General features: G+C 44.9%; 2 protein-coding genes across 24 annotated transcripts in view; one reads left to right on the top strand and one right to left on the bottom strand.

Annotated features, from left to right (window-relative positions):
- The window catches only part of XPNPEP3 (X-prolyl aminopeptidase 3), a 77,005-nt gene that overhangs the window by 6,288 nt on the left and 44,754 nt on the right, over positions 1-25,963 (top strand). For 20 of the 23 annotated variants that reach the window (XR_016217036.1, XR_016217038.1, XR_016217037.1 and 17 more), the window contains exon 2: positions 10,831-10,947. Coding sequence is in view for 6 of the 23 variants with exons in the window: in XM_008275180.5 (XP_008273402.4) it covers positions 10,831-10,947 (117 nt within the window). In the remaining 17 variants the exon portion in view is untranslated. Of the gene's footprint in view, positions 1-2,382; positions 2,488-10,830; positions 10,948-13,213; positions 13,306-25,963 lie in introns of those variants that run through there. The other 3 variants (XM_051834053.3, XM_089308988.1, XM_051834048.3) reach the window with 2 other exon arrangements.
- Positions 2,783-24,439, bottom strand: DNAJB7 (DnaJ heat shock protein family (Hsp40) member B7). The gene is made up of 2 exons (XM_002721396.6): positions 24,264-24,439; positions 2,783-4,832 (listed from the first exon to the last, which is right to left on the bottom strand). Exon 2 carries the CDS (start codon positions 4,084-4,086, stop codon positions 3,157-3,159), a length of 930 nt encoding a protein of 309 aa, XP_002721442.2. The 5' UTR covers positions 4,087-4,832; positions 24,264-24,439; the 3' UTR covers positions 2,783-3,156.

Genomic DNA, 25,963 nt, shown 5'->3' on the forward strand with positions numbered 1-25,963 from the left:
TCTACATTTGAACCTTTTTGATGTCCTCTGCTTACTATGGTTGGTGTAGCAATAAGATACCAGCATCTCGTATGGGAGTGCTTGGGTTAGAGTCTGGGCTCTGCTCCTCCTTCCAGCATACTGCTGATAATACCCTGGCAGGCAGCAGCTGATGGCTCAATTGGTTTGGGGTCTGACACCCACATGGGAAACCTGGATTGAGTTCCATATTTTGAGGAATGACCAGAGCATGTAGGAAGCTGGGGATCTCTGTCTCTGTCTCTTTCTCTGTCACTGTCTCCCAAAATAAGTAGAAATTCTCAGTTTTCCTCAAAAATACCTTTTGCAGCCTGCTATTCCCTCTGCTTGGAATTATCCACGTGGCTGACTCTATCACTTGTTAAAACCATCACTTTCCCTGGCTTTCAGCTAAAATTACAGTCTACACCCCACAACTTCTATCCCCTTTTACTTTTTGTTCCCTTAGCACCTATGACTAACAGATTATATTTTATTCAGTATTTGTTCATGTCTGTTTCAAGTTTATAAACTGTGACATCTGATACTTTCATCCTCTGCTGTACCTCAGGTTCCTAGAACATTGCCTGACAAATATAGTAGGTGTTCAATAAATACGGTTGAATGAGTGACAGTGAATAAAAATAAGAGATTGAGGTTACACAGAAAATTAAATCATTACAGGAAGCTAAGAAGTAATTGTATTGAAATCATGGTAAATTGTTTTAAAGGAACAAATACATGCAAATATTTAGTTCAGACCAGTTGCTTGAAATCTGATGTGTTTGTAACTCATCTATTTTTATGAAAACATGACCCTAAAATGACTATAAGTGGTATTTTTAAAGTAATGTGTCTGTCAGAACGGATCTGAGCGTTGAGTGTGAAGGCAGCTGAGGGCGGTCGGCTACCCCAGCCGCCAGCCCCTTGGGGGCTGACGGTGGCTATGGAACTGTACCTCAGCAACTGCTGCAAGACTGCGGAAGCCGCCGCCAATAAGGTGGCCGCTAGTAGCCTAAATGAAGAAAAGGAGCAGTGTAGCATCCGAGGCGGCCCCGCCTTGCAGAGAAACCTGTTCCCAGAGGTCGGAGCATGTAACTTGTTGGATCTGCCTCTTGGGGTCAAGCTGCCCATTATTCCTGGAAGTCATAATGTGTTCTACACTACAGATATAAGTGAGAAGCTTTATCAACCTTCTTATGATTTTAACCTGACTGATCCTTACTGCCGACTTTTGGAGACTAGCTATAAAAGTCTACATGATCCACATTTAAAAACATACTATAAGCGAAAAGATGTCCTGAGGAGATTAAAGAAAGGTGGCTACATCACCAGCAATAATAAAGTGTGTTGAAGTCTACTTCCTGTTAACCAGCACAAACCTAGAGGCTTGACTGACACTTGCTTCTGTAATTCCTTAGGAGCCTGTGTCGACTTTTAGTTGAGCAATAGAGGATATTTTATAAAAAGCCAACAAATTACTCAGTATTTGGGTCAGGGAAATCAGGAGACTGTTTTTGCATTGTTGGTTTTTTTCCCTAAATAAAATTATTCGTCCCTAAAAAAAAAAAAAAAGTAATGTGTCTGTTAGCCAGCGCCTTGGCTCAATAGACTAATCCTCCGCCTGCGGCGCCGGCACACCAGGTTCTAGTCCCGGTCAGGGCACCAGATACTGTCCCGGTTGCTCCTCTTCCAGGCCAGCTCTCTGCTGTGGCCAGGGAGTGCAGTGGAGGATGGCCCAAGTGCTTGGGCCCTGCACCCCATGGGAGACCAGGAGAAACACCAGGCTCCTGGCTTCGGATCAGCATGGTGCCATTGGTGGGTGAACCAATGGAAAAGGAAGGCCTTTCTCTCTGTCTCTCTCTCTCTCACTGTACACTCTGCCTGTCCAAAATAAAAAAAAAAAAAGTAATGTGTCTGTCGATCCTGTGTACAAATTACAAGAAAAGGAGAAAACTTCCTATCTGAAAAGATTCACTGATGTTCTGCCACACATGTTGTAGCCAGAAAGTTCTGAGGAATCCTGGATGAGACTGGCTCTTTTTAAAATTGTTGTGAATTACACATTACATAAAATATACCATCTTAACCATTTTTAAATTTGCAGTGGTGTTAAATACAGCCAAATCTGTGAAACAGATGCTCAGAATTTTTTTATCTTATAAATCTGAAACTCCATTCCCATCAAACTTTTCCTCTTTCCCTCCCACCCCAGGCCCCCAGAAACTGCCATTCTACTTTCTGTTTCTTTGAATTGACTACTTTAGATATTTAGGTAAATCATATATTATTTGTCTCTGAATAACTCTTTTATTTCACCTGGTATATATCCTCAAGATTCATCTGTGTTCTAGCATATGACAGGATTTTTTTTTTTTTTTGCAGGCTGAAGATAATTGCATTGTATATATAAGTAGTCTTCAAAAAATTCATGGAAAATGTATCATATGAAAAACCTATCCATTAAATTCAAAGTGCTTTTGCAGCAAAGTAAGCTTATCTTTTAATTCCATTTTTCCATGAACTTTTTAAAGTACCTGTGTGTGTGTTTATGTTTATGTGTGTGTATCATATTTTGTTTATCCATTCATCTCTTGATGAACATTTGGATGGTTTCCTCCTCTTGGCTACAGTAACTAGTGCTGCTGTGAATGTGTTTGTACAAATATATCTAGAAGAAAATAATTTATATTCTAATTTTTAACTTGTAGTGTATGTGTCAGATTGCCTCAATTGGAAAAAAATCATTTCATGAATAATTATATGGTCTGAACCTATATGTTTTAACGCATTTTTATTTTCTAAATACTATACATATTTAAGAAGCTTATATGGTAGTTTTAATTAGCTGAAAGGAATGAAGTAGATCAGAAATTCTACTAAGGAAAAGTTCTATAGGCAGACAGCTCAAAACCAAAACGTAAAAATATCTGCAGTTTTCCAGATTCTTGACATCACCAACTGTCCCCACAAACTCATCTTTCTTTGGCTTGCCTCAGCCAAACCACTACTGACCACTTGCCCAAAATATTGCTAAAAGTGTTAAAAACAGAATCTTAGTATAGTATTACATGTTAACCACGACCCCTGTGATGAACCAAAGCACACCAGAAGTCATGTTCTAATGTCACATGAACATAATGTGTCTAAAGAGTCAATTTAGTGATTCTTTTTGGTCGACTTCTTCACCTCTTTGTGCTTCTTTTTCTTTTTCTTACCACCTTCTTTGACCCCTGGTGAGAAGACAGAGGGGTCCCAGTAGCTGGTGACCCAAGGTATACCTTGCTTGTCATTGTCCACAAAAGTATACTGACACATGTGTGTGGGACAGTAGCAGTTGGGTGAGTAATGGTTGAATGATGCTCTTCTCCAGCTGTGTTCTGCGAAGCCCTCTATATCTACCACACCATTTGCAAGGAAGGGGTTCAACTCCCCATAATCTTCAACTTCTCTTTCTTGATCACTCTCAATTAGTTTTGTGTTGATACCCATGTTTCTGTCATGAGCAATTTGGCCTGAAGTTGTGACACAGATGTGGTTGTCCATCCCATTATCATCAAATGCCAGTGAAGAGAATGAAGTAGGGCCCTCCTGCCCCAGAGAGCCGTATGATGAATATCCTCTATCATACGAAGAAAAGCTCTCCCAAGCTGGCCATTCACTGGGGGTGGAGAAAAAGGGTTCTGCGCCTGTGCTTCTGCTTCCATAGGAGCTTCTTGGAACCTTTAAAAGTTCCTCAAATGAATCTTCAAAAAAGTGAAATGAAAATGGGTCCCTTTTACCAAATATTTCTTTGAAGACATCATCTGGCTTATGAAATGTGAAACTGTGCTCACATTCATCATCAAAATGACTTCTGTCTTCACTATTTAATCCTTCTTTGCCATATTTATCATAAATGTCCCGCTTTTCATCATTTGATAATACCTCATATGCCTCGGCTACTTCTTTGAATTTTCTCTCTGCTTCTTCTTTATTTTCTGGGTTTTTATCAGGGTGCCATTTAAGTGCCACTTTATGATAAGCTTTTTTAATGTCCTCGGGTGAAGCATATCTCTGCACTCCTAGAACTTCATAGTAATCCATCATGCTTTAACAGCTTACTGGAAGCAAGTGTGCTGGTGGTGGTGGTAGAAGCAGTGACTGCAGATAGGCACATTTTAAACTGAGGACAGTATTCTCTTGGGCCCTGCTAGGAGATGTCTGAATACTCATTATGTGGCAAGCAGAGTTACAAGCTATGTCAGAGGTGGCTGCATTGTGGTGTCATTCCAGGGTGGGGGAGGGACTGGACCTTCCAAATGGAGCTTGTCCAGAGTGACCCCAACCCATCCTGGATCCTTTGGATCATTTCCCCTATGTTTCCCTGGGAGCCTCAGACAGTGCCTCATACCAGTGAGAAGTAGTGCTAATGCCACTGTATCAGCTTATGTCATATGACCGTGAGCCTTAGTTACTTTCCAGCTCTTCCATGTGTTAATGAATTATGTGAAAAAAATTCAGTTAGTTGATGTGTTTATTACAGTTAAGAGAGTTCAGGCTGGCGCCGTGGCTCACTTAGTTAATCCTCCGCCTGCGGTGCCGGCACCCCGGGTTTTAGTCCCGGTTGGGGTGCTGGATCCTGTCCCAGTTGCTCCTCTTCCAGTCCAGCTCTCTGCTGTGGCCCGGGAGTGCAGTGGAGGATGGCCCAAGTGCTTGGGCCCTGCACCCGCATGGGAGACCAGGAGGAAGCACCTGGCTCCTGGCTTCAGATCGGCACAGTAGCGGCCATTTAGGGGGTGAACCAACGGTAAAGGAAGACCTTTCTCTCTCTCTCTCTCTCAGTCTAACTCTGCCTGTCAAAAAAAAAAAAAAAAAAAAAAAGTTCAGTAGGAGATAGAAACATCTCAGTCACAGTATACTAAGGACTGTGATAGGGAAAGCCCTGAATGCTAAAGAATCATGGGACAGACAACCTGGCTAGACAAGGGGTGCCAGGGAATACATGCTTCCCAGAGGAAGTAGTCTATTGTGCAGGCTTTCTGCGTGCCAGTGGGTAGTCATTAGAGAAGATAACTTTGCCCCCGTACAGTTTTTTAAATTTTATTTATTTTTTTGAAAGAGCTCCCATCCATGAATTCACTCCCCAAATGTCCGCAAGAGCTGAGGATGGGCCTGGACCAAAGCCAAGGGCCAGGAATATAATCCACATCTCCCTTGTGGGTGGCAGAAAAACAGTGATGAGTTACCACTGTCTCCCAGAATCTCTAGGCCAAACACCCACTCCCCCACCTAAAGTTTATGTAAAGATTTTTCAGAAGTGTATGTTTATGTACTTGGTAGTAGCTATCAAATACTTACTTTGTGCCAGGCACAATTTGAGTCACTGATGATAACAGTATTCAATAAAAAGTTACAGTTTTCATGGTGCTTACATTTTAATAAAATACAAATAATAGATAAAATATTTTCAGATAACTTGGAACAAATATTTGGTTAAGTTGCTGCTTTGGATGCCTGCATCCTGTATCATACCGTGTAGGTTCAAGGCATGGACCAACTCCCCATTCCAGCTTCCTGTTAATGAGTACCCTGGGAGACAGCAGGTGATGGCCCAAGTGGTTGGATCCCTGCCACCAATATAGGGGACTTAGATTGAGTTCTGGGCTCCTGGCTTTGATCTGGTTCAGCTCCAGCTGTTGTGAGCATTTGGGGAGTACTGTCTGTCTGCCTTTCAAATAAATAAAAATTGTTTTTAAACAAATTTAAGAAGATAAAATGTGATAAGTGTGATAGGCAAGAAAAAAATCGAGTAATATGAAGAGAGCAGAGCCACTTTAGATTGGCTTTTAAAAGGCTTCTGGGGGGTCAGCACTGTGGTGTAGTGGGTAAAGCCGCCACCTGCAGTGCAGGCATCCCATATGGGTGCTGGTTACAGTCCCAGCTGCTCCACTTCCAATCCAGCTCTCTGCTATGGCCATGAAAAGCAGTAGAAGATGGCCCAAGTGTTTGGACCCCTGCACCCACATGGGAGACCTGGAAGAAGCTCCTGGCTCCTGGCTTGGGATTGGCCCAGCCCCAGTTGTTGTGACCATTTGGGGATTGAACCAGTGCATGGAAGACCTCTCTCTCTGCCACTGCCTCCCTGTAACTCTGCCTTTTCAAATAAATTAAATAAATCTTTTTTTTTAAAGGCTTCTGGGACCAAATGGCAGTCAGCCACATAGTGATCTAATATGGTAGCTACTAGCCATGTTGATAGATATTTCAACAGATCGGTGCTACTGCAAATAAAACTAGTATTTTTTTTTTTAAGTACAGTGGTAAGCCATCAAGGGGGATATAAGAGTTTACTGATCTGATTTAAAATTTTTTTTTTTTTTGGACAGGCAGAGTGGACAGTGAGAGAGACAGACAAAGAGAAAGGTCTTCCTTTGCCATTGGTTCACCCTCCAATGGCCGCTGCAGCCGGCGCGCTGCACTGATCCGATGGCAGGAGCCAGGTACCTTTCCTGGTCTCCCATGGGGTGCAGGGCCCAAGCACTTGGGCCATCCTTCCCTGTACTCCCTGGCCACAGCAGAGAGCTGGCCTGGAAGAGGGGCAACCGGGACAGAATCCGACGCCCCGACCGGGACTAGAACCCGGTGTTCCGGCACCGCAAGGCGGAGGATTAGCCTAGTGAGCTGCGGCTTAAATTTTAAGTGAATGAGTGGCTAGTATGTGAATAATGAGTTGTATGTGAGAAAATAGAATTAGCCTGTTTTATTTACCATTGTATTTATACATCTCTCAATTAAATAATACTTTACTGAAATAAACTATAGTTTATGTTCCTAGATAGAGTTTCAAGATCATTTGCCAGATCTGAATGTTTCTGTTTGAATATGACTGAATAAATTCTCTCCAGTGTATGTGCTTCCATGTATTTGTGTGTGGCATACATGTGATTGTATTTGCCTGCCATTGAAGATAGTCATGCTAATATTGAACGTTGTTTGAGTTCACCCTGAGTCACACACTACCAAGTAATTTACACGCAGTGTCTCCTGGAATTGACAGCACTCCTGTAAAATAGTTTGTGTCCATAAGAAATGGAGGTTCTGAGACATAATTTGCCTAAGGCTACATGACCTGTTAGTGAAGATTGAGTTTGAGTCCGAATTCTGCCCTTTCCTTTTTACCATAAACATCTTGGACCAAACTTTATTTTAATTATTATTTTTTTAAAAGATTGATTTATTTGAAAGGCAGAATGACAGAGAAGAATTGTTCTATTTGCTGGTTCACTTCCCAAATGGCCACAACCTCCAGGCTGGACCATGTTGAAACCAGGAGCCAGGAACTCCATACAGGTGTGCCATGTGGGTTACAGGGATCCAAGTACTTGAATCATCATTTACTCCCTCCCAGGCATATTAGCAGGAAGATGGATAAGAAGCAGAGCAGGGCTGATGCCATGGCATAGTGGGCAAGGCCGCAGCTGCAGTGCTGGCATACTACTATATGGGCCCTGGTTTGAGTCCCAGCTGCTCCACTTCCAATCCAGCTCCCTGCTAGTGGCCTGGGAAAACACCAAAGGATGGCCCAAGTGCTCGGGCCCCTGTACCCCCACGGGAGAACCAGAAGAAGCTCCTGGCTCCTGGCTTCAGATTGGCCCAGCTCCGGCAGTCGCAACCCTTTGGGGAGTGAACCAGTGGATGGAAGATCTCGTTCTCTCTCTGGTTCCCTCTCTCTGTAACTCTGCCTTTCAAATAACTAAATAAATCTTAAAAAAAAAAAAAAAAAAAAGCAGCAGAGCAGCCAGGACTCAAACCAAGCACTTCCATGTGGGATACCAACATGGCAAACGGTGACTTAGTCTGCTACTCCACAGTGCTAGCTCTGGACCAGGACTTAAGAGAGTTCAGACGTTTCCCAAATAAATACTGAAAACCTATGAAACTGAGAAAAATTCAAGAATGAAAAATTCTGCTCGGTAGAATGTATTTGTTCAAGTGTGACACAGGCTGGCGCCGCAGCTCACTAGGCTAATCCTCCGCCTTGCGGCGCTGGCACACCAGGTTCCAGTCCCAGTCGGGGCGCCGGTTCTGTCCCGGTTGCCCCTCTTCCAGGCCAGCTCTCTGCTATGGCCAGGGAGTGCAGGGAAGGATGGCCCAAGTGCTTGGGCCCTGCACCCCATGGGAGATCAGGATAAGTATCTGGCTCCTGCCATCGGATCAGTGCGGTGCGCCGGCCGCAGCGCGCCGGCCTCGGCGGCCATTGGAGGGTGAACCAACGGCAAAGGAAGACCTTTCTCTCTGTCTCTCTCACAGTCCACTCTGCCTGTCCAAAAAAAAAAAAAAAGTGTGACACAAGGATCTGCTTCTGCAGTTACCCCCTCCCTTTGATCCTTGCCTCTTTCTCTGCTACCTTTTTTTTTTTTTTTGAGATTTACTAATTTATTTGAAAGTAAGAGTTACACAGAGAGAGAAGTGGCAGAGAGAGAGAGAGAGAGAAAGAGGTTTTCCATCCATTGGTTCACTTCCCAGTTGGCTTCAATGGCCAGAGCTGCGCCAATCCAAAACCAGGAGCTAGGAGCTTCTTCCGGGTCTCCCACGCAAGTGCAGGAACCCAAGGACTTGGGTCATCTTCTACTGCTTTTCCAGGCCATAGCACAGAGCTGGATTGGAAGTGGACTAGCCGAGTCTCGAGCTGGCGCCCATATGGGATGCCAGCGCTTCAGGCCAGGGCATTAACCCGCTATGCCACAGCGTCCAGCCCCATCTGTGCTCCCTTCTCAACAAAACTTAAAATTGTTGTCTTGGTGTCTGAACTTTGACATCCCATTCTCTCTGTGGCACACCCCAGTCTGGCTTCTGTCTTCTATGTTCTGCTAAAATTGTCATTTGGGTCTCCAGTGATTTTCATGTTATTATTTTGAGACACTTTCCATAGTTTGAGCCTGTCCTTCTTAAATAACTTTTTCTAAATATCACATTCTTCTTTTTCCTGTGTTTGTCACGCTTAGTCTCCCTAAGGAGACTTAAGTCATAACCAGTCCCGTGGCTTTGATTTTACTGTCTCTGTGCCTGTGACACTAATAAAGCCTGTCACTCTCCCCCCTTGAACTTAAGACTGACTGTTTGGCCTCTTCATTGTAATAAGTATCTGAAACTTTCCTCTTTTATTTAACAGCACGACCCTTGGACCCGCTTGTTTGAACCAAAAATTGTACTTCATTCCTGTGTTTTCTTTGCTCCCTGCATCCAGTCATAAGCCAGACTCGTTGACTTTTTACCTTCAAAATATAGAATAAAGACAACTAACAAATCGTCCCTGCTTTCGGAAGGTTTCTAATAGACTGTCAAGCTAATTAGCCATTATGTGCGGTACAGTAAGGATTAAAATAGAAACAAGCATAGGCACATTGAGGAGAAACATGCACGTTAGGAGCAGTGCGTGCGGCGTCCAAGAGGTGGCTTCCTGCGCAAGTGATGCTTGAGCTGAGATTTTAGAGATGTGACCACAGAAGCTGGCAAAGTCCATTTTAGAGCAAGAAAAAACTATTTTTGAAGACAGATGCTGTTACGATACAGAATGACTGGTGTTCTTCAAGAGATTGAGTGTGGCTGCATTGTTGCTTAAGATTTATGCCAGACTAGAGAGCGGGGTCAAGATCATGAATGGTTAACCTCAAGAGTTTGAAGCTTATAGCATTAATGTGGATAATTTGAAAGTTAGGACAGATCTTGAAGAAACTGAAGAATTTGAAGCAAAAGACTACAATACAAGTGGTCTCTTTGGAAATAGCTTACCACAAAGAGGATGAATTAAAGAAAGACAAGATCCAGCCGGCGCCGCGGCTCACTAGGCTAATCCTCCGCCTAGCGGCACCGGCACACCGGGTTCTAGTCCCGGTCGGGGCGCCGGATTCTGTCCCGGTTGCCCCTCTTCCAGGCCAGCTCTCTGCTGTGGCCCGGGAGCGCAGTGGAGGATGGCCCAGGTGCTTGGGCCCTGCACCCCATGGGAGACCAGGAGAAGCACCTGGCTCCTGCCATCGGATCAGCGCAGTGCGCCGGCCGCGGCAGCCATTGGAGGGTGAACCAACGGCAAAGGAAGACCTTTCTCTCTGTCTCTTTCTCTCACTGGCCACTCTGCCTGTCCAAAAAAAAAAAAGACTGCTTTCATAGTAACGTCAAATATGGTATTGCAATTCAAAATTTCAATTATCTTATAAATGTAGTAAGAGTGGCTGTTGTATGATGTGTTGCTTGAATCAGGAGCCGTATAAGAGCTATGTATTGTGATCGAGTATGTCTTGTAAGGTTTTCTTAATCTGTAGGTTCCACTTCCTCCTCGTATTCCTTTCGACTGCCTGGCCCAGGCCCAGCCCTCTCTGTTGTGTGGGCATTTGGGAAGTGAACCAGTGAATAATCTTCTGTCTTTCAAATAAAATTATAGATAAAAATTTAAATAGATGTTTGTTATCTTTTCCTGCATTTTAAGATACAGCCTCCAGCTACCTTTGTGAAACCCTTCCTGAATCCTCCCTTTCCTTTGTTGGTTCCCTTCCTCTGTTATAGCTCTTTCTTTGTCCCTTTGCTGTGTGTGTGTGTGTGTGTGTGTGAATATGTAAAATGAAGATGGATAGCAGGCTGAAGTCTAGGGTACAGTTGGGTCTCATTCTGTTTTCCTGTAACCCAGCACAGGCTTTGGCACAAAGGAGCAGTCATCTGTATATATATTAAAGGACAGAAGAAACAGATACTAGTTTTCATTTCTCTAAAGCATCCAAACTGGAGATAGATAAATGCAGTGTGCCATGAAGACTTGGTAGAGCATTGCTCCATTTCTTCCTCTTCGTCTTTCCTCAGGTTGTGTGTCATGTTCACAGCGGAGGTACTCCCTCCAGCCTGTCCCAGAGAGGAGGATCCCAAACCGGTACTTGGGCCAGCCCAGCCCCTTGACACATCCACACCTTCTCAGACCAGGTAAGGCCTTTCACTAGCACGGCTGTCTCTCCATTTAGGTGCTGTGTTTAGAACAATGCTCATCAATAGGATTTTTTGCAGAAATGGAAATGCTTTAGATCTGTGCTAGTAAGGTAGCCACATGTAACTGTTGTACACTTAATCATGTTGCTGGTGGAACCAATAGAATTCTTAATTAAATAGATTTTTTTTATTTAATTAAGCTTAAACTTGGGGTGGGCATTGTGCCACAGTGGATGAAACCACTGCCTAGGATGTCTGCTTCCTGTATCAAAAAGGGCCTGGGATTGAGTCCTGCCTCCACTTGCAATCCAGCTTTCTGCTGATATGTACCTGGGAAATGACAGGTAATGGCTTAAGTGCTTGGATCTTTACTGTCTACACAGGAGACCCAGATAGAGTTCCTAGCTCCTGGCTTCAGCCTGGCCAGGACCTAGCTGTTGCCACCGTTTGGGGAATGAACCAGTGGATGGAAGATACCTCTCTCTCATTCTGTCGCTGTCGCTGTATCTGCCTCTCTCTGTGGCCTTGCTTTTCAAATGAATAAGATAATTATGTTCTAAAGATTTATTTATTGAGGTCGGCACTGTTAACGCCCTGGCCTGAAGCACCAGCATCCCATTTGGGCACCGGTTCGAGGCCCGGCTGCTCCACTTCCAATCCAGCTCTCTGCTTTGGCCTGGGAAGGCAGTGGAGGATGGCCCAGGTTCTTGGGCCCCTGCACCCACGTGGGAGACCTGGAAGAAGCTCCCGGCTCCTGGCTTTGGATCAGTGCAGCTCCGACAATTGCAGCCAATTGGGGAGTGAACCAGTGGGTGGAAGACCTCTCTCTCTCTCTCTGCCTCTCCTCTCTCTGTAACTCTGCCTTTCAAATAAATAAATAAATAAATCTTTAAAAAAAGTTATTTATTTATTTGAAAGGCAGAGTTACAGAAAGGGAGAAAGAGGTCTTCTATCCACTGATTCACTTCCCAAATGGCCTGGATGACTGGAGCTGGGCCACGTCGAAGCTAGGAGCCACGAGCTTTTCCCAGGTGTTCTATGTGGGTACAGGGGCCCGAGAGCTTAGGCCATCTTCCACTGCTTTTCCAGACACTTAGCAGGGAACTGGATTGGAAGTGTTGCAGCTGGGTCTTGAACTGGCACCCATATTGGATGTCAACACTGTAGGCAGTGGCTTAACCTGCTACACCACAGTGGTGGCCCCAAGGTAAATCTTTAATAAAATAAACAGGTGACTACTGGTACTGTATTGACAACACCAGTCTAAACCAATACAATAAACCTTATAACTTAGAAGAACTGCTGATATTTATAAAGAAAAGTTGTATTGCTTTCTAAGTTTCTTTTTTCGAATTTTTATTTATTTCACTTTATATGAGAGGCAGAGAGAGACAGACAGCAATCTTCCATCAGTTCATTTACTCCCCAAACGCCTACAACAGCTGGAACTGGACCAGGCCAAAGTCAAGAGCCAGGAATTCAATCCAGGTCTCCCATGTGGGTGGTCGGGATTCAGATGCTTGAACCATCTTGACCACTTCCCAGGATGCACGTTTATCGGGAGCTGGATCAGAAGCTGAGTAACTGGGACTCGAGCCTGTACTCCAGCATGAGATGAGGGCATCCTGAGCAGTGACCCCCCCGCCCCGCCCCCACAAGTCATAGTTTCTAGAACTGCGTTCTAACTCTTGGTTCTGTGTGAGCTACTGCATTAAAAGTATTTTAGGAAATGTGTTTTCTTGAAAATGCAAAATGCTCATTTCAGAATTTTATTTATCAAAAAGTTTCTATGTAGATTAAGCAATATTTCCATATTTGTCACTGTTTTGAGAGGTAGTATCTTGTTTAATAAACATAATGCAGAAAACAGAGAGATTTATTGCGCTAATTTTTTTCTGCTGTAAGATTTCAGTATTGATGCTATTTAAAGATACGTCATCTCTCTTACTCGAACTAAGAATTAAGTGTTTTTATTTTTGTTTTTAAAGGCAGTTAAGGAGCAAGCTGTGGTAAATGAATATCATTGCAGAGAGGTGGGGAGGTGGGCTAAAACCAAAGGCTTTGTAGGAAAGCAGTCAGGTTGTCAAGGAATATGGATTGTTCCCTCTGCATGGGAGGGATTTCTGTGTATTGACTATGTAAGCGTGTATTTTAATGGGGTATGTGAATTGCCCTTAGAAATGCATTGCTCTTTCACTGTCTGCACCCAGCGAATGACACCAGTACGTCTCAGTGAGGGCTCCCTCTTGTGATTCTTCATCAGGGCGGAGCTCCTGCCGGGAAGTCGGCTGAGGTTCAGGAAATGCAGCTCACCACTGACCCCCACAAGAAATCAGAGTTTTTCAAAGCTGTAAGGTAAGCTTAATAGCAAGCCAGTCAATTTTAAGTATTGCTCTATCCTGTCAACCTAACTGTAGCCTGATTTAAAACAAAAAACAAAACTGGGATTGATGCTGTTACCAGCTTTGAAAATGATTGATTTCTTGTGGTGAGATAGTTTTCACATGGTGAGCTGCATTTTTCTAGGCCTTGAACCTAGTGATTGTAGTGTTGAGATAATGGCCTTTACACCTGGACTGCTTACTGTGTTAACTATGTGCATGTCAACTATATTTTAAATAGATAAATACGCAGACATACGTGTTCCTATATTTACATATGTATCTTCTGTGGGGGAGAAGGAATACTCTTCTGAGTTTTACTCTCCTGGATATAGGATTATGGACATTGGAGTAAGGAAGGATGGAAGTAATGCAATTTTAAAGCAGAATATCAGAGTTTTAAACTTCACAGGAACGATCAGGCATACTATTAAGTATACAGTTTTACAGGCAAAAACAATTTCCAAAGTATGAATCATTTGTCTTTCTCTATCCAGAGATGCAAAATTTATGGAAGTGTTAAAATGATTGTAGGGTGCAGAAAGTAAATTTTTGAGTAAAGCTAAAAGACATATAATACCTCTTTTTTTTGACAGGCAGAGTGGACAGTGACAGAGAGAGACAGAGAGAAAGGTCTTCCTTTTTCCATTGGTTCACCCTTCAATGGCCGCTGTGGCCAGCGCACTGTGCTGATCCGAAGCCAGGAGCCAGGTGCTTCTCCTGGTCTCCCATGCGGGTGCAGGGCCCAAGGACTTGGGCCATCCTCCACTGCACTCCCGGGCCACAACAGAGAGCTGAACAGGAAGAAGAGCGACTGGGACAGAATCCGGTGCCCCGACCGGGACTAGAACCCGGGTGTACCGGCGCCGCAGGTGGAGGATTAGCCTATTGAGCCGGCCTAAGACATATAATACTTTTCTTTTTTTGACAGGCAGAGTGGACAGTAAGAGCTAGAGACAGATAGAAAGGTCTTCCTCTTTCCGTTGGTTCACCCCCCAGTGGCTGCTGCGGCCGGCGCACTGTGGCCGCCAGTGCACTGTGCTGATCCGAAGCCAGGAGCCAGGTGCTTCTCCTGGTTTCCCATGGGGTGCAGGGCCCAAGCACTTGGGCCATCCTCCACTGCACTGCCTGGCCATAGCAGAGAGCTGGCCTGGAAGAGGGGCAACCGGGACAGGACCCTTCGCCCCGACCGGGACTAGAACCCGGTGTGCCGGCGCCACAGGCAGAGGATTAGCCTATTGAGCTCCAGTGCCAGCCATATAATACTTTTTTAAAAACCTCTTTTGCACATCTGAAGTCAGTTTGCTAAATGGGGTATAAAATTATAACATCTCTTGTTTGTTTGTTTGCTTTTAAGATGTATTTATTTGAAAGAGGAAGATAGAGAAATCTTCTGTTTGCTAGTTCACTTCCCAGAATGCCCACAACAGCCGAGACTGGGCCAACCCAAGCCAGGAGCTTGGAACTCCATCCTGGTCTCCCATAAGGATTTCAGGATGCCAAGCACTTAGGCCATCTTTCTTTGTTTTCCCAGGTACATTAGCAGGCAGCTGAATCTAAGAGGAGGAGCTGGGACTCAGACTCAGGATATGAGATGCTAGCAATGAAAGCTGAACTTAACCTGCTGTGCCGCAGCACTGTCCCCTGTGTCATCTAGTACTTCTTTGCTCCAAAAGATTTTTTGTTTGATGTGGTTAATTTTCCAACACATGACAGTATTTAAAATTTGTGGGGGCAAGGCTGTGGCTCAGTTAAAGCGCTGGCCTGAAGTGCCAGCATCCCATATGGGCACTGGTTCTTGTCCTGGCTGCTCCTCTTCAGATCCAGCTCTCTGCTATGGCCTGGGAAAGCAACAGAAAATGGCCAAGTCCTTGGGCCCCTGCACCCACGTGGGAGACCTGAAAGAAGCTCCTGGCTTCTGGCTCCTGGCTCCCGGATCGGCCCAGCTCTGGCCGTTGTGGCCATTTGGGAAGTGAACCAGCTGATGAAAAGCCTCTCTGTGTGCCTACCTCTCTCTGTTACTCTTTCAAATAAATTAAAATAAATCTTTGAAAAGAAAAAACCTTTTGGAGGACTGGGCATTTGTTAAAATGCCACTTAGAACACTCACAGCCCATATCAGAGTGTCTACGTTCAAGTCCCAGCTGTACTTATTCTAGCTTCCTACTTATTTGAACCCTGGGAGGTAGTGGGTCTCCCACATGGGAAACCCAGATTGAGTTCTGGGCTCATGGCTTAAACCTGGCCTAGCCACGGCTCTTGTGGATATTTGGGGAGTGAATCAGCAGCTGCAAAAATCTCTGCCTCCGTCTTTCTGTTTCTGCCTTTCAAATATAAATAAAGAAACGTTAGGAGCCAGCGCTGTGGCATACCGGGTAAAACCGCCGCCTGCAGTGCAGGCATCTCATATGGGCACCGGTTTGAGTCCCAGCTGCTCCACTTCTGATCCAGATCTCTGCTATGGCCTGGGAAAGCAGTGGAAGATGGCCCAAGTGCTTAGGCCCCTGTACTTGCGTGGGAGACTGGGCAGAAACTCCTGGCTCCTGGCTTCTGGCTTTGGATCAGTTCAGCTTTGGCCATTGGCAGCCAATTGGAGGGTGAACCATTGGATAGAAGATCTTTCTCTTTCTCTCTGCCTTTCCTTCTCTCTCTGTGTAACTCTGACTTTCAAATAAATAAATCTTTAATAAATAAATAAATGGATGTTTAAGAGTGTCCCTCAAGAGGCCAGCACTGGCATCCCACATGGAAACCAGTTCATATCCTGGCTGCTCTACTTCTGATACAGCTCCCTGCTGATGGCCTGGGAAAAGCAGAGGAAGATGACCCAAGTGTTTGGGCCCCTACCATCCATGTGTGAGACCCAGGTGAAGCTCCTGGCTTCTGGCTTTGGCCTGCCCCAGCCTTGGCCATTGTAGCCATCTGGCGAGTGAACTCGCAATGGGAGATCTCTCTGTCTCTCCCTCTCTCTCTGAAACTGACTTTCAAATAAATAAATTTTTTTAAAAGTGTGTCCCTCAAGAAAGAAAAACTTTGGAAAAAAATCTCAATCCCTTTCCTAATTACTATATTACAGCTTATATATATTTTAGAAAAGTTGGAGAATGTGGATAGGCATAATTTTTTTTTGACAGGCAGAGTTAGACAGTGAGAGAGAGAGAGACAGAGAGAAAGGTCTTTCTTCCGTTGGTTCACCCCCCAAATGGCCACCACAGCTGGCACGCTGTGCCGATCCGAAGCCTGGAGCCAGGTGCTTCCTCCTGGTCTCCCATGCGGGTGCAGGGTCCAAGCACCCAGACCATCCTCCACTGCCTTCCCGGGCCACAGCAGAGAGCTGGACTGGAAGAGGGGCAACCGGGACCAGAACCCGGCGCTCATTTGGGATGCCAGCGCTGCAGGCAGAGGATTAACCAAGTGAGCCATGGCGCCAGCCCCTAGGCATAATTTGTTTTAAAAGAAACTTGCCATTATCTGACCACTCAGAGGAAATCACTGAGATTTTGGTGTATGTCTCTTTATAGACGTATTTCTTGAATAGAAGGGTGTATGTATGTACATGTGTGCATATTCTTTGTATAGTTTTCAGTTATTTCCTTAATTTCTTAGAAGTAGAATTACTGGGTCATCTCCTCTGAACGCTGGGGAGCTGTTTCTCCTGGAGTTTTCTTTGCCAAACTCAGTCAGCTTTCCTGAAGCAACGCAGCTCGGAAAATACTTGGCAGGATGACACCAGAGATAAAGGAATTCTGTTCTGGCTGAGCTGCTGAGTTTTAGCTAGAATTAGGCTGACTCTCCTGAATTCTCGCGACTTTCAGAACTTGTCCTGTCCTTAAAGAAATCTGAGCACTGTGGACCATTTCTGCTCCTGCTCCTTACGGCAGTGTTGTCCCTGGGCTCGGGACTGTGTGGGGACGGAAAACTTGGGTCAGCCTTCTGGATTACTGCTATGCCCCCTACTTGCTACCCAGCCTGAAAATGAGTCCATGTAGCAAGGTGATTGACATTCTTAGCTACGTTATAATTATAAACTGTGGTTCTACTTTTTAGTGTCTTTTAATTTTAAAAATTTGTTTTATTTGAAAGACGGGATTGGGCTGCAGGTGGGGGTGGTAGGGAGTAGCTCCCATCTGTCTGCTGCTTCACTTTCAAATGCCCACAGTGGCCACACTGAGAGCTGGGCGCAGTCCAGGTCTGTCCCCAGTGTGAGTGGCAGGAATCAGGGTACTGATCATTACCACTGCTTCCCAGGATGTGCACATTAGCAGGAGACTGGAGTCAGGAGCAGAGCTGCGCATCAAACCCGGGCGCTCCAGTATGGGACAAGGCCTCTTAACCAGTGTCTTAACTGCTGGGTCAGACACCCACCTCCCTACTTGGTGGGTTGTTTTTTGTTTTTTTGTTTTTTTTTTTTTGACAGGCAGAGTGGATAGTGAGAGAGAGACAGAGAGAAACGTCTTCCTTTTTGCCGTTGGTTCACCCTCCAGTGGCCGCCACGGCTGGCGCACTGCGGCCGGCGCACCGCGCTGATCCAAAGGCAGGAGCCAGGTGCTTCTCCTGGTCTCCCATGGGGTGCAGGGCCCAAGCACTTGGGCCATCCTCCACTGCCCTCCCTGGGCCACAGCAGAGAGCTGTCCTGGAAGAGGGGCAACCGGGAAAGAATCTGGTGCCCCGACCGGAACTAGAACCCGGTGTGCCGGAGCCGCTAGGTGGAGGATTAGCCTAATCAGCCACGGCGCTGGCTCCTACTTGTTCTAATATCTGTATAAGAAACAGACACCAGGGCCGGCACTGTGGCACAGTAGGCTAATCCTCTGCCTGCAGCACTGACATCCCATATAGGCAGCCGGATCCAGTCCCTGCTGGTCTTCTGATCCAGCTCTCTGCTATGGCCTGGGAAAGCAACAGCAGATGGCCCAAGGGCTTGGGCCCCTGCACCCATGTGGGAGACCAGGAAGAAGCTCCTGGCTCCTGGCTTCAGATTGGCCCAGCTCTGGCCACTGAGGCCATTTGGGGAGTGAACCAGCGGATGGAAATCCTTTCTCTCTGTCTCTCCCTCTCTTGTCTGTAGCTCTGCCTTTCAAATAAATAAATAAAATCTTTAAATAAAAAAAACGATACTCTATAGTTCCCTGGTGTTGCCATAAGAGTAATGCTGTTATTAGCAAAACAGCATGGTATTTAGCTCAGAGAAACTCCAAAATTTATCAGAAATGAATGAGAAGAATCAGTGGGATGTCTCATGAAGCATTATTTTTAAAAACCTGTATTTTGTACATTTTTACATTCCTAAGCAAAACTAATGTGTATCTAGAGCCACTTCTTGATTTTTTCCTTTCTACTTATTTATTTAATTTTTTACTTACTTATTATTTTATTTGTTTGATAGGCAGAGTGACAGGGAAAGACAGAAAAAGAGATCATCTGTCTGCTGGTTCACCCCCTAAATGGAGCCTGGAACTCCATCCTGGTCTCTCTCATGGGTGGCAGGGGCTCAAGTACCTGCCTTTACATGTACTTTACACGTTAGCTGGAACCTGCATCAGAAGCTGAGTAGCCAGGACTCAATGCTGGTATTGCAAGCAGTGGCTTAACCCTCGGCGCTGCAGCACCAGCCCCAGTCAGCTACTGCAGAGACCAAGTTCACTGGGAAGTGATCAGAATGAGCCGTGTAGACACAATGTAAAAGAATTATTTTACTGTTTGCCTTTTTTCCTCTATCATCAAAAAGACATATAGTTATTGAAAGGTGTAATATTTAAAATGATAGCTTGGTTCTAGAGTGGGTTATGATAATTTCCAAATCTTCTTCCCTTCAAAGTCTCAAGATCAGTTAGATACTCATCTTTCAGTGATATTTAATTGTAGTTCTTTGAACAAGGAATGCATTATTTTTTAAGTTGTTAAACGTGATTGGCTTTAATGATATCTAAAAGGCAGAGATACTAATTTGGTGATAGTGAAATTTTGATACACTTGAAAAGATTGTATGTCTAAGAAATGATAAAGATGGAAAATAATTTGAATTTCCCTAGACTTTTGGATGAGGTTTTCAAAATATACAAAAGAACCTTCAAAAAGTTCATGGAAAAATGCGTGTGAAAGGCCGCGCTGTGGCTCACTAGGCTAATCCTCCGCCTTGTGGCGCCAGAACACCGGGTTCTAGTCCTGGTCGGGGCACTGGATTCTGTCCCGGTTGCCCCTCTTCCAGGCCAGCTCTCTGCTGTGGCCCAGGGAGTGCAGTGGAGGATGGCCCAAGTGCTTGGGCCCTGCACCCCATGGGAGACCAGGAGAAGCACCTGGCTCCTGCCTTCGGAGCAGCGCGGTAGCGCAGTACGCCGGCCGTGGCGGCCATTGGAGGGTGAACCAACAGCAAAAGGAAGACCTTTCTCTCTGTCTGTCTCTCTCACTGTCCACTCTGCCTGTCAAAAAGAAAAAAAAAATGCATGTGAAAAAAACTGAATGGATTTCAAATTTTTCAGCACTGAAATAGGCATCTTTTAATTCTGCATAGGTTGTTTTGTATACACTATCCCTATTTAATTACGTAATCATTTGATGGGAAATTATGGGGGAGGGGGAGACAGAGAGTAATCTTTCATTTGCTGGTTCACTCCCCAAATTGCAGTGACTTCAGGGCTGGGCCGGACTGAAGCCAGGCCTGGAACTCCGGTCTGGGTCTCCCATGTGGGTGGCAGGCCATCTTTTGCTCGTTTCCCAGACACCTTAGCAGGGATCTAGAAGAGAAGTGAAGCAGCCGTAGGGGTGCTGGTGCTGTAGGCACCGTTTTACCAGATGGGGCCCTCCACAAACAGGCAGGACCCCACAGACGTGCTGGGTCAGAATCGCAGTGGCGGAGAGGGCGGGGTTAGAACACAGATTCTGAAGCACTCCCTGTGTGTTTCCCATGTACACTGCTGCTCAGATTGTTAGTCCTTTAGCTGGTGCCTAAGCAGCTTCATGGTTTATGAGGACAAGCCAGAGCTGTGGGCATTGGCTACACGTGGAAATAGAGAAAGTGCCTTCCCCAGACCTCTCAGATATCATCCCCAGCTTCATTTACTAAATAATGACTTTGCGTACACTTTAACAGAGTATACTAATCGAGTAGTATGCTGAAAGTTTTATATTCTACAAGTCTTAATTTAAACGCAAGGCCTATTTTTTCCATAAACATTTTACCATAAAATCTACTTATTGTCTTATTTATTTATTTATTTTTTGACAGGCAGAATTAGAGAGACAGAATGGTCTTCCTTTCCTTTGGTTCACCCCCCAAATGGCCACAACGGCCAGCACACTGCACCAATCTGAAGCCAGGAGCCAGGTGCTTCCTCTTGGTCTCCCATGTGGGTACAGGGCCCAAGCACTTGGACCATCCTCCACTGCCTTCCCGGGCCACAGCAGAGAGCTAGACTGGAATCTGGCACCCCAACTGGGACCTGAACCCGGGGTGCCGACGCCGCAGGTGGGGGATTAGCCTAGTGAGCTGCGGCACCAGCCGACTTATTTTCATAAAGTAACTTTTTTCCCCTCAACCCTTTTTTCTACTCTATTCAAATTGATTATGTTTTCCTCTTTAGCTTCTGAATTAAATTCTAGTGCAAAGTAAAGACTGTATTATCTTTATGTATATAATTTGGTAGATGAATAAACCTACTCTTTTTTACATGTATGTGTGACATATGTTGGCTGTCTGTTTCAGTAAACCATTGTGGGGTCAGCATTGTGGTGTAATGGGTGAAGTTGCTGCCTGCAATGCCAGAATCTCATGTGGTTACCAGTTCAAGACTCAACTACTTCACTTCTGATCCAGCACCCTGCTGATGCACCTGGGAAAGTGCCAGAAGATGGCCCAAGTTCTTGGGCTCCTGCACCTGTGTGAGACCTGGAAGAAGCTCTGGGCTCCTGACTTCAGCCTGTTCCAGGCCTAGCCCAGCCCTGGCTGTTGCAGCCATTTGGGGAGTAAACCAGTGGATGGAATATCTTACAGTCTCTGTCTCTGCCTCTCCCTCTCCCTCTCCCTCTCTAACTCAGCCTTTCAAATAAATAAAAATAAATCTTTAAAAAAAAAAAAAAGAGGGGCCAGTGCTGTGGCATAAGAAGCTAAACCTCCACCTGTGGCGCTGGCATCCCATGTGAATGCTGGTTTGTGTCTCGTCTGCTCTTCCAATCCAGCTCTCTGCCTGTGGCTTGAGAAAGCAGTGGAAGATGGCCCAAGTGCTTGGGCCCCTGCACCCATGTGGGAGACCTGAAGAAGCTCCTGCTTCCTGGCTTCAGATCAGCCCAGCTCCAGCTGTTGTGGCCATTTGGGGAGTAAACCAGTGCATAGAAGACTTTTCTCTCTGTCTTTCCCTCTGTCTATAGCTCTATCTTTCAAATAAATAAATAAAATCCTAAAAAAGGAGATACCATTATACTGAAAACTAGTTTATAAAAATTCTATAAACTGTCATCTAGTGCAGAATTGCAGTGGATTTCTCCAGTTTTTTTTTTTTTTTTTGAAAGTCAGAGTTACAGAGAGAGATGTTTATTCCACTGATTCATTCCCCAAGGTGGCCACAACGGCCAGGACTGAGCCAGGCCAAAACTAGGAACCTAGAACTTCTGGGTCTCCCACATGGATGTCAGGGGCCTAAACACTTGTGCCATCTTCTGCTGCTTTTTCCAGGCCATTAACAGGGAACTGGACCAGCAGTGGAGCAGCTGAGAAAAGAACCAGTGCCCATATAGGATGCTGGCACTGCAGGCGATGGCTTTACCCACTACCCCACAATGTCAGCCCCTCTCTTTTTGAATAATGGAGGAAAATATAAAATTTCGAGATACAATAGTAGTTTTCTCATGGTTTAAATACTAGTGTGTAGGGGCGAGCATTGTGGTGCAGTATGTTAAGCCACTGCCTGTAATACCGGCATCCCATGTGAGTGCTGGTTAATGTCCAGGCTTCTCTACTTCTGACCTAGCTCCCTGCTAATGTGCATGGGAAAGCAACAGATGATGGCCCAAGCACTTGGGCCCTGGTACCCATGTGGGAGAGCCAGATGAAGTTTAAAAGTAAATAAATAAGTAAATACTAGTGCCTTAAATGACTTATTTATTTCTCTTTTTTAACCTTTGTGCATATTCTTATTAATATGGAGAAATTTGAGTTAAAGATTAGGAAGAATTAACCCCAGACAAGAACCAGTAATGTTGCAATGGACTGAGTAACAATGCAAAGCTCCTGACTGGCCACTTGGGATTCATGAGCCTGTTGTGTAATAAAGCCAAAGACTTCCAAGGCTCTATGTAAATAATGACTGCAATATGAATGGTTGTGTCCATGGATATTTTACTCTTCCAAGGTCTACCTGGCTTTGGATTACCAAGATGACAGCCTCTTCAAGAATAAATTCTTTATTTTGGTAATAATTATAGCTAATACTTACATGGTTCCTACTGCGTTCAGTGTTAACTTACTTAATCCTGATGACAAGTTTATAAAGTAGGTGCCGTTTAGCTGATGAGGAAACTGGGGCATAGGGAATTTTGGTGGCTCTTCCCAAGTTACTCAGTAAGTTGCTGAGAAGAGAGTCCAGCTCACCATTGACTGACTGACAATGATGCAGGGCATGGCACCCATCACAGAGAGTAGTCATCCGGGAATTTTTAAAATTTCATTTTATATATATATACACATATATATATATTTTAAGGTTTATTTATTTATTTGAAAGACTTACACTGAGAGAGAAGGAGAGGTAGAGAGAGGTCTTCATCTGCTGATTGACTCCCCAACTGGCTGCAACTGCCAGAGCTGGGCTGATCCAAAGCCAGGAGCCAGGAGCCTCCTCCAGGTCTCCCATGTAGGTGCAGGGGCCCACGGACTTGGGCCATCTTTTACTGCTTTCTCAGGCCATGGCAGAGAGCTGAATCGGAACCAGAGCAGCTGGGACTCAAACCAGCACCCATATGGAATACCGGCACTACAGATGGCGGCTTTACCCACTATGCCACAGTGCCGACACCAAGTCTCATTATATTTGACAAGAAGAAATCCAACTGAGAAAAGTCTTAGTGTAAAAGTTATTTCAGGTTTAGAAAGTAGTATACTGTGTTTTTAAACGAGGTGACATTTACCTAGGATGAACTGCACAAACTTCCATGAGTTTGACAAACGTATGTACCAGTACAACCTGAAATTCAGTCAAGATTAGATCATTTCCATTGCCCCCAGAAAGTTCCTTCATGTACCTGCCAGTCAGTCCTTCCCTCCACAGGCAACCACTCCTCTGGTTTCTGTCCACACAGATTATTTTGCCTGTTCTTGATGTTATATAAGAATCAGAAGAATCATACAGTCTGTATGTATGTTCTCTATCTGGCTTGTTTTGTCCAATGTTTGTAAGTAAAGTCAATTTAAAGTAGTTTTGATTATTTCATTTTTTAAGAGAGTTCTATATTATATGTTCTAAAGAAAATGCTAGCTTTTCCTTTCTCTTCATTTTTCAACTAGATAATAATTCAGTTTGTGAACTTATATGCAGTAAAAACTATATTAAACATTGTCTTCAAAATCACAGTATATTAAAATCCTAATCTGTTTAGTTTGATGAAATAATTAAAATACACTGACAAGGAGCAGATTTTTTGCCTAGTGGTTAGACACCTGCATCCCCAATTGGAGTGCCTGGGTTGGGGACCTGGCTCTGGCTGCTGACTCCAACTTTTAGCGAATGCAGACCCCGAGAGGCAGAGGTCGTGGCTCAAGTGATTGGGTTCCTGCCACCCTCAAGGAGATCTGGATAGCTCTTCCAGCTCCTCGCTGTACTCCAGCCACACTCCAGCCCGCCCCCAGTTATTCTGGGCATCTGGGGAGTGAACCCACTCTTTCTGTCTCACTCTCTCTTTCCCACTGCCTCTTAAAAATAATTAAAAATTTAAAATACGTACCTAAATTGTAGCAAAATCTGTACCTCCCCTTCCATTTCCAGTCTTTGGCACTTTTGTCTCTGGGTTTTCTGCTTGCCTGATAAAAACGGAAAGCATTCTTCTGGTTCTCTGAGGACGCCCGGTCTGTAGTGTCCTGGGAGAGCTCTTCTGGGCTGCAGATTCTCGGAAGTCTGTGCGTGTGAGACTGCTGTGTGCAGAGCCTGTCTTAGGACAGCTAGCGTTCTGATTGGTTAACTAGGCTTGTCAACACAGCCCGCCATCCTTAACTGGTTCCACAGGATAGAATACTGGCTTGCTTTCTTAATACTTTACAACCTGACAGAGTTGCCAGAAAGTCTGTTCAGATGGAGTTTTATCAGAAGAAATTCAGGCCAGATTGACTATAGTGATTAGGTCTGTGGTCAAAGGCCGTAACAACTGCCAGGTTTGCTGCTAGGGTTCAGAGTTCGTTGCTTTATCATGCCTTGTCTTCCCTCCCCCAGGTGAAAAGAAGGGGGTCCCCCCCCCCCCCCGCCGTCAGTGTTTGTGTTGTGATAGAGAGTTCTTTATTACTTAGTGATTTCAGAGGTTTGGAAGCATTTGGTTAATGATCACTCCACAGGGTTGGTAATTACTGCTAGACTTAGGAAGACACAACCAGTATTTTCAAAATTTCTCATATAGTCATTTGGATGACATTGGCTTCAGCAAAAAAAGGAATGTTTGAAGGCTTTCCAATCCCGCTTTAATTTTCAAATAATTGTCTTTTTTTTTTCAGAAATTATTTCCTGACATATGTTAATGTATACTTTGTTATTGGTGAAAATGAGAGCTAATATTAAAGGTTATTAAAATTATGAATTTTCATATCACAAAATAATTTCTTATTTCTTTTCATTTCTGTAACAAAAAGCAAAGCTCAGTAAAGGGGGAAAATAAGAAGAAAAAGTAAAAAAGAAGTAAAAAAGAAAGATCAGATAATCGACCAATTACAATCAGCCCCTGCTTTTATAAAAGAGTTTTCACTGCTTTCGTGGTCAGGAAGTTTCCAGTGCTGGGTGACGGTGGCAGACTCAGCGTGAGCAATGACCTGTGAGTTAAGCTGTTCTTTAGCTCTGGTACAGAGTTCAGTGTTTCGCTCAAGAGTCCTGCAGCGGCCCTTAGCCAGCTCAGTCTTGGAAGAAAAGTGTGATTGGAGCTCTTCTCAGCCCTTCTCCACTGCTTTGCCAGAATCGAAGAGGCCTGTTAGGCCCTCCATTACCGCTTTCTTTTATTCTTGCCAATTTCATCAATAAAAGTATACATTTTCCTCTGCTGTAGATATCCAAAAAGTTAAGTAAAAATTATCGTTTTCTTAAGGGAATGCACACTTCAGAATTTACTGGAGCCAGCGCCGTGGCTCACTAGGCTAATCCTCCGCCTTGCGGCGCCAGCACACCGGGTTCTAGTCCCGGTCAGGATGCCAGGTTCTGTCCCGGTTGCCCCTCTTCCAGGCCAGCTCTCTGCTGTGGCCCGGGAGTACAGTGGAGGATGGCCCAAGTCCTTGGGCCCTGCACCTGCATGGGAGACCAGGAGAAGCACCTGGCTCCTGCCATTGGATCAGCATGGTGCGCCGGCTGCAGCAGCCATTGGAGGGTGAACCAACGGCAAAAAGGAAGACCTTTCTCTCTGTCTCTCTCTTTCACTGTCCACTCTGCCTGTCAAAAAAAAAAAAAAAAAAA

This window comes from Oryctolagus cuniculus, chromosome 11 (genome assembly GCF_051225735.1).
Source record: "Oryctolagus cuniculus isolate XC-2025 breed Fujian yellow rabbit chromosome 11, ASM5122573v1, whole genome shotgun sequence".
Classification (NCBI taxonomy): Eukaryota; Metazoa; Chordata; class Mammalia; order Lagomorpha; family Leporidae; genus Oryctolagus; species Oryctolagus cuniculus.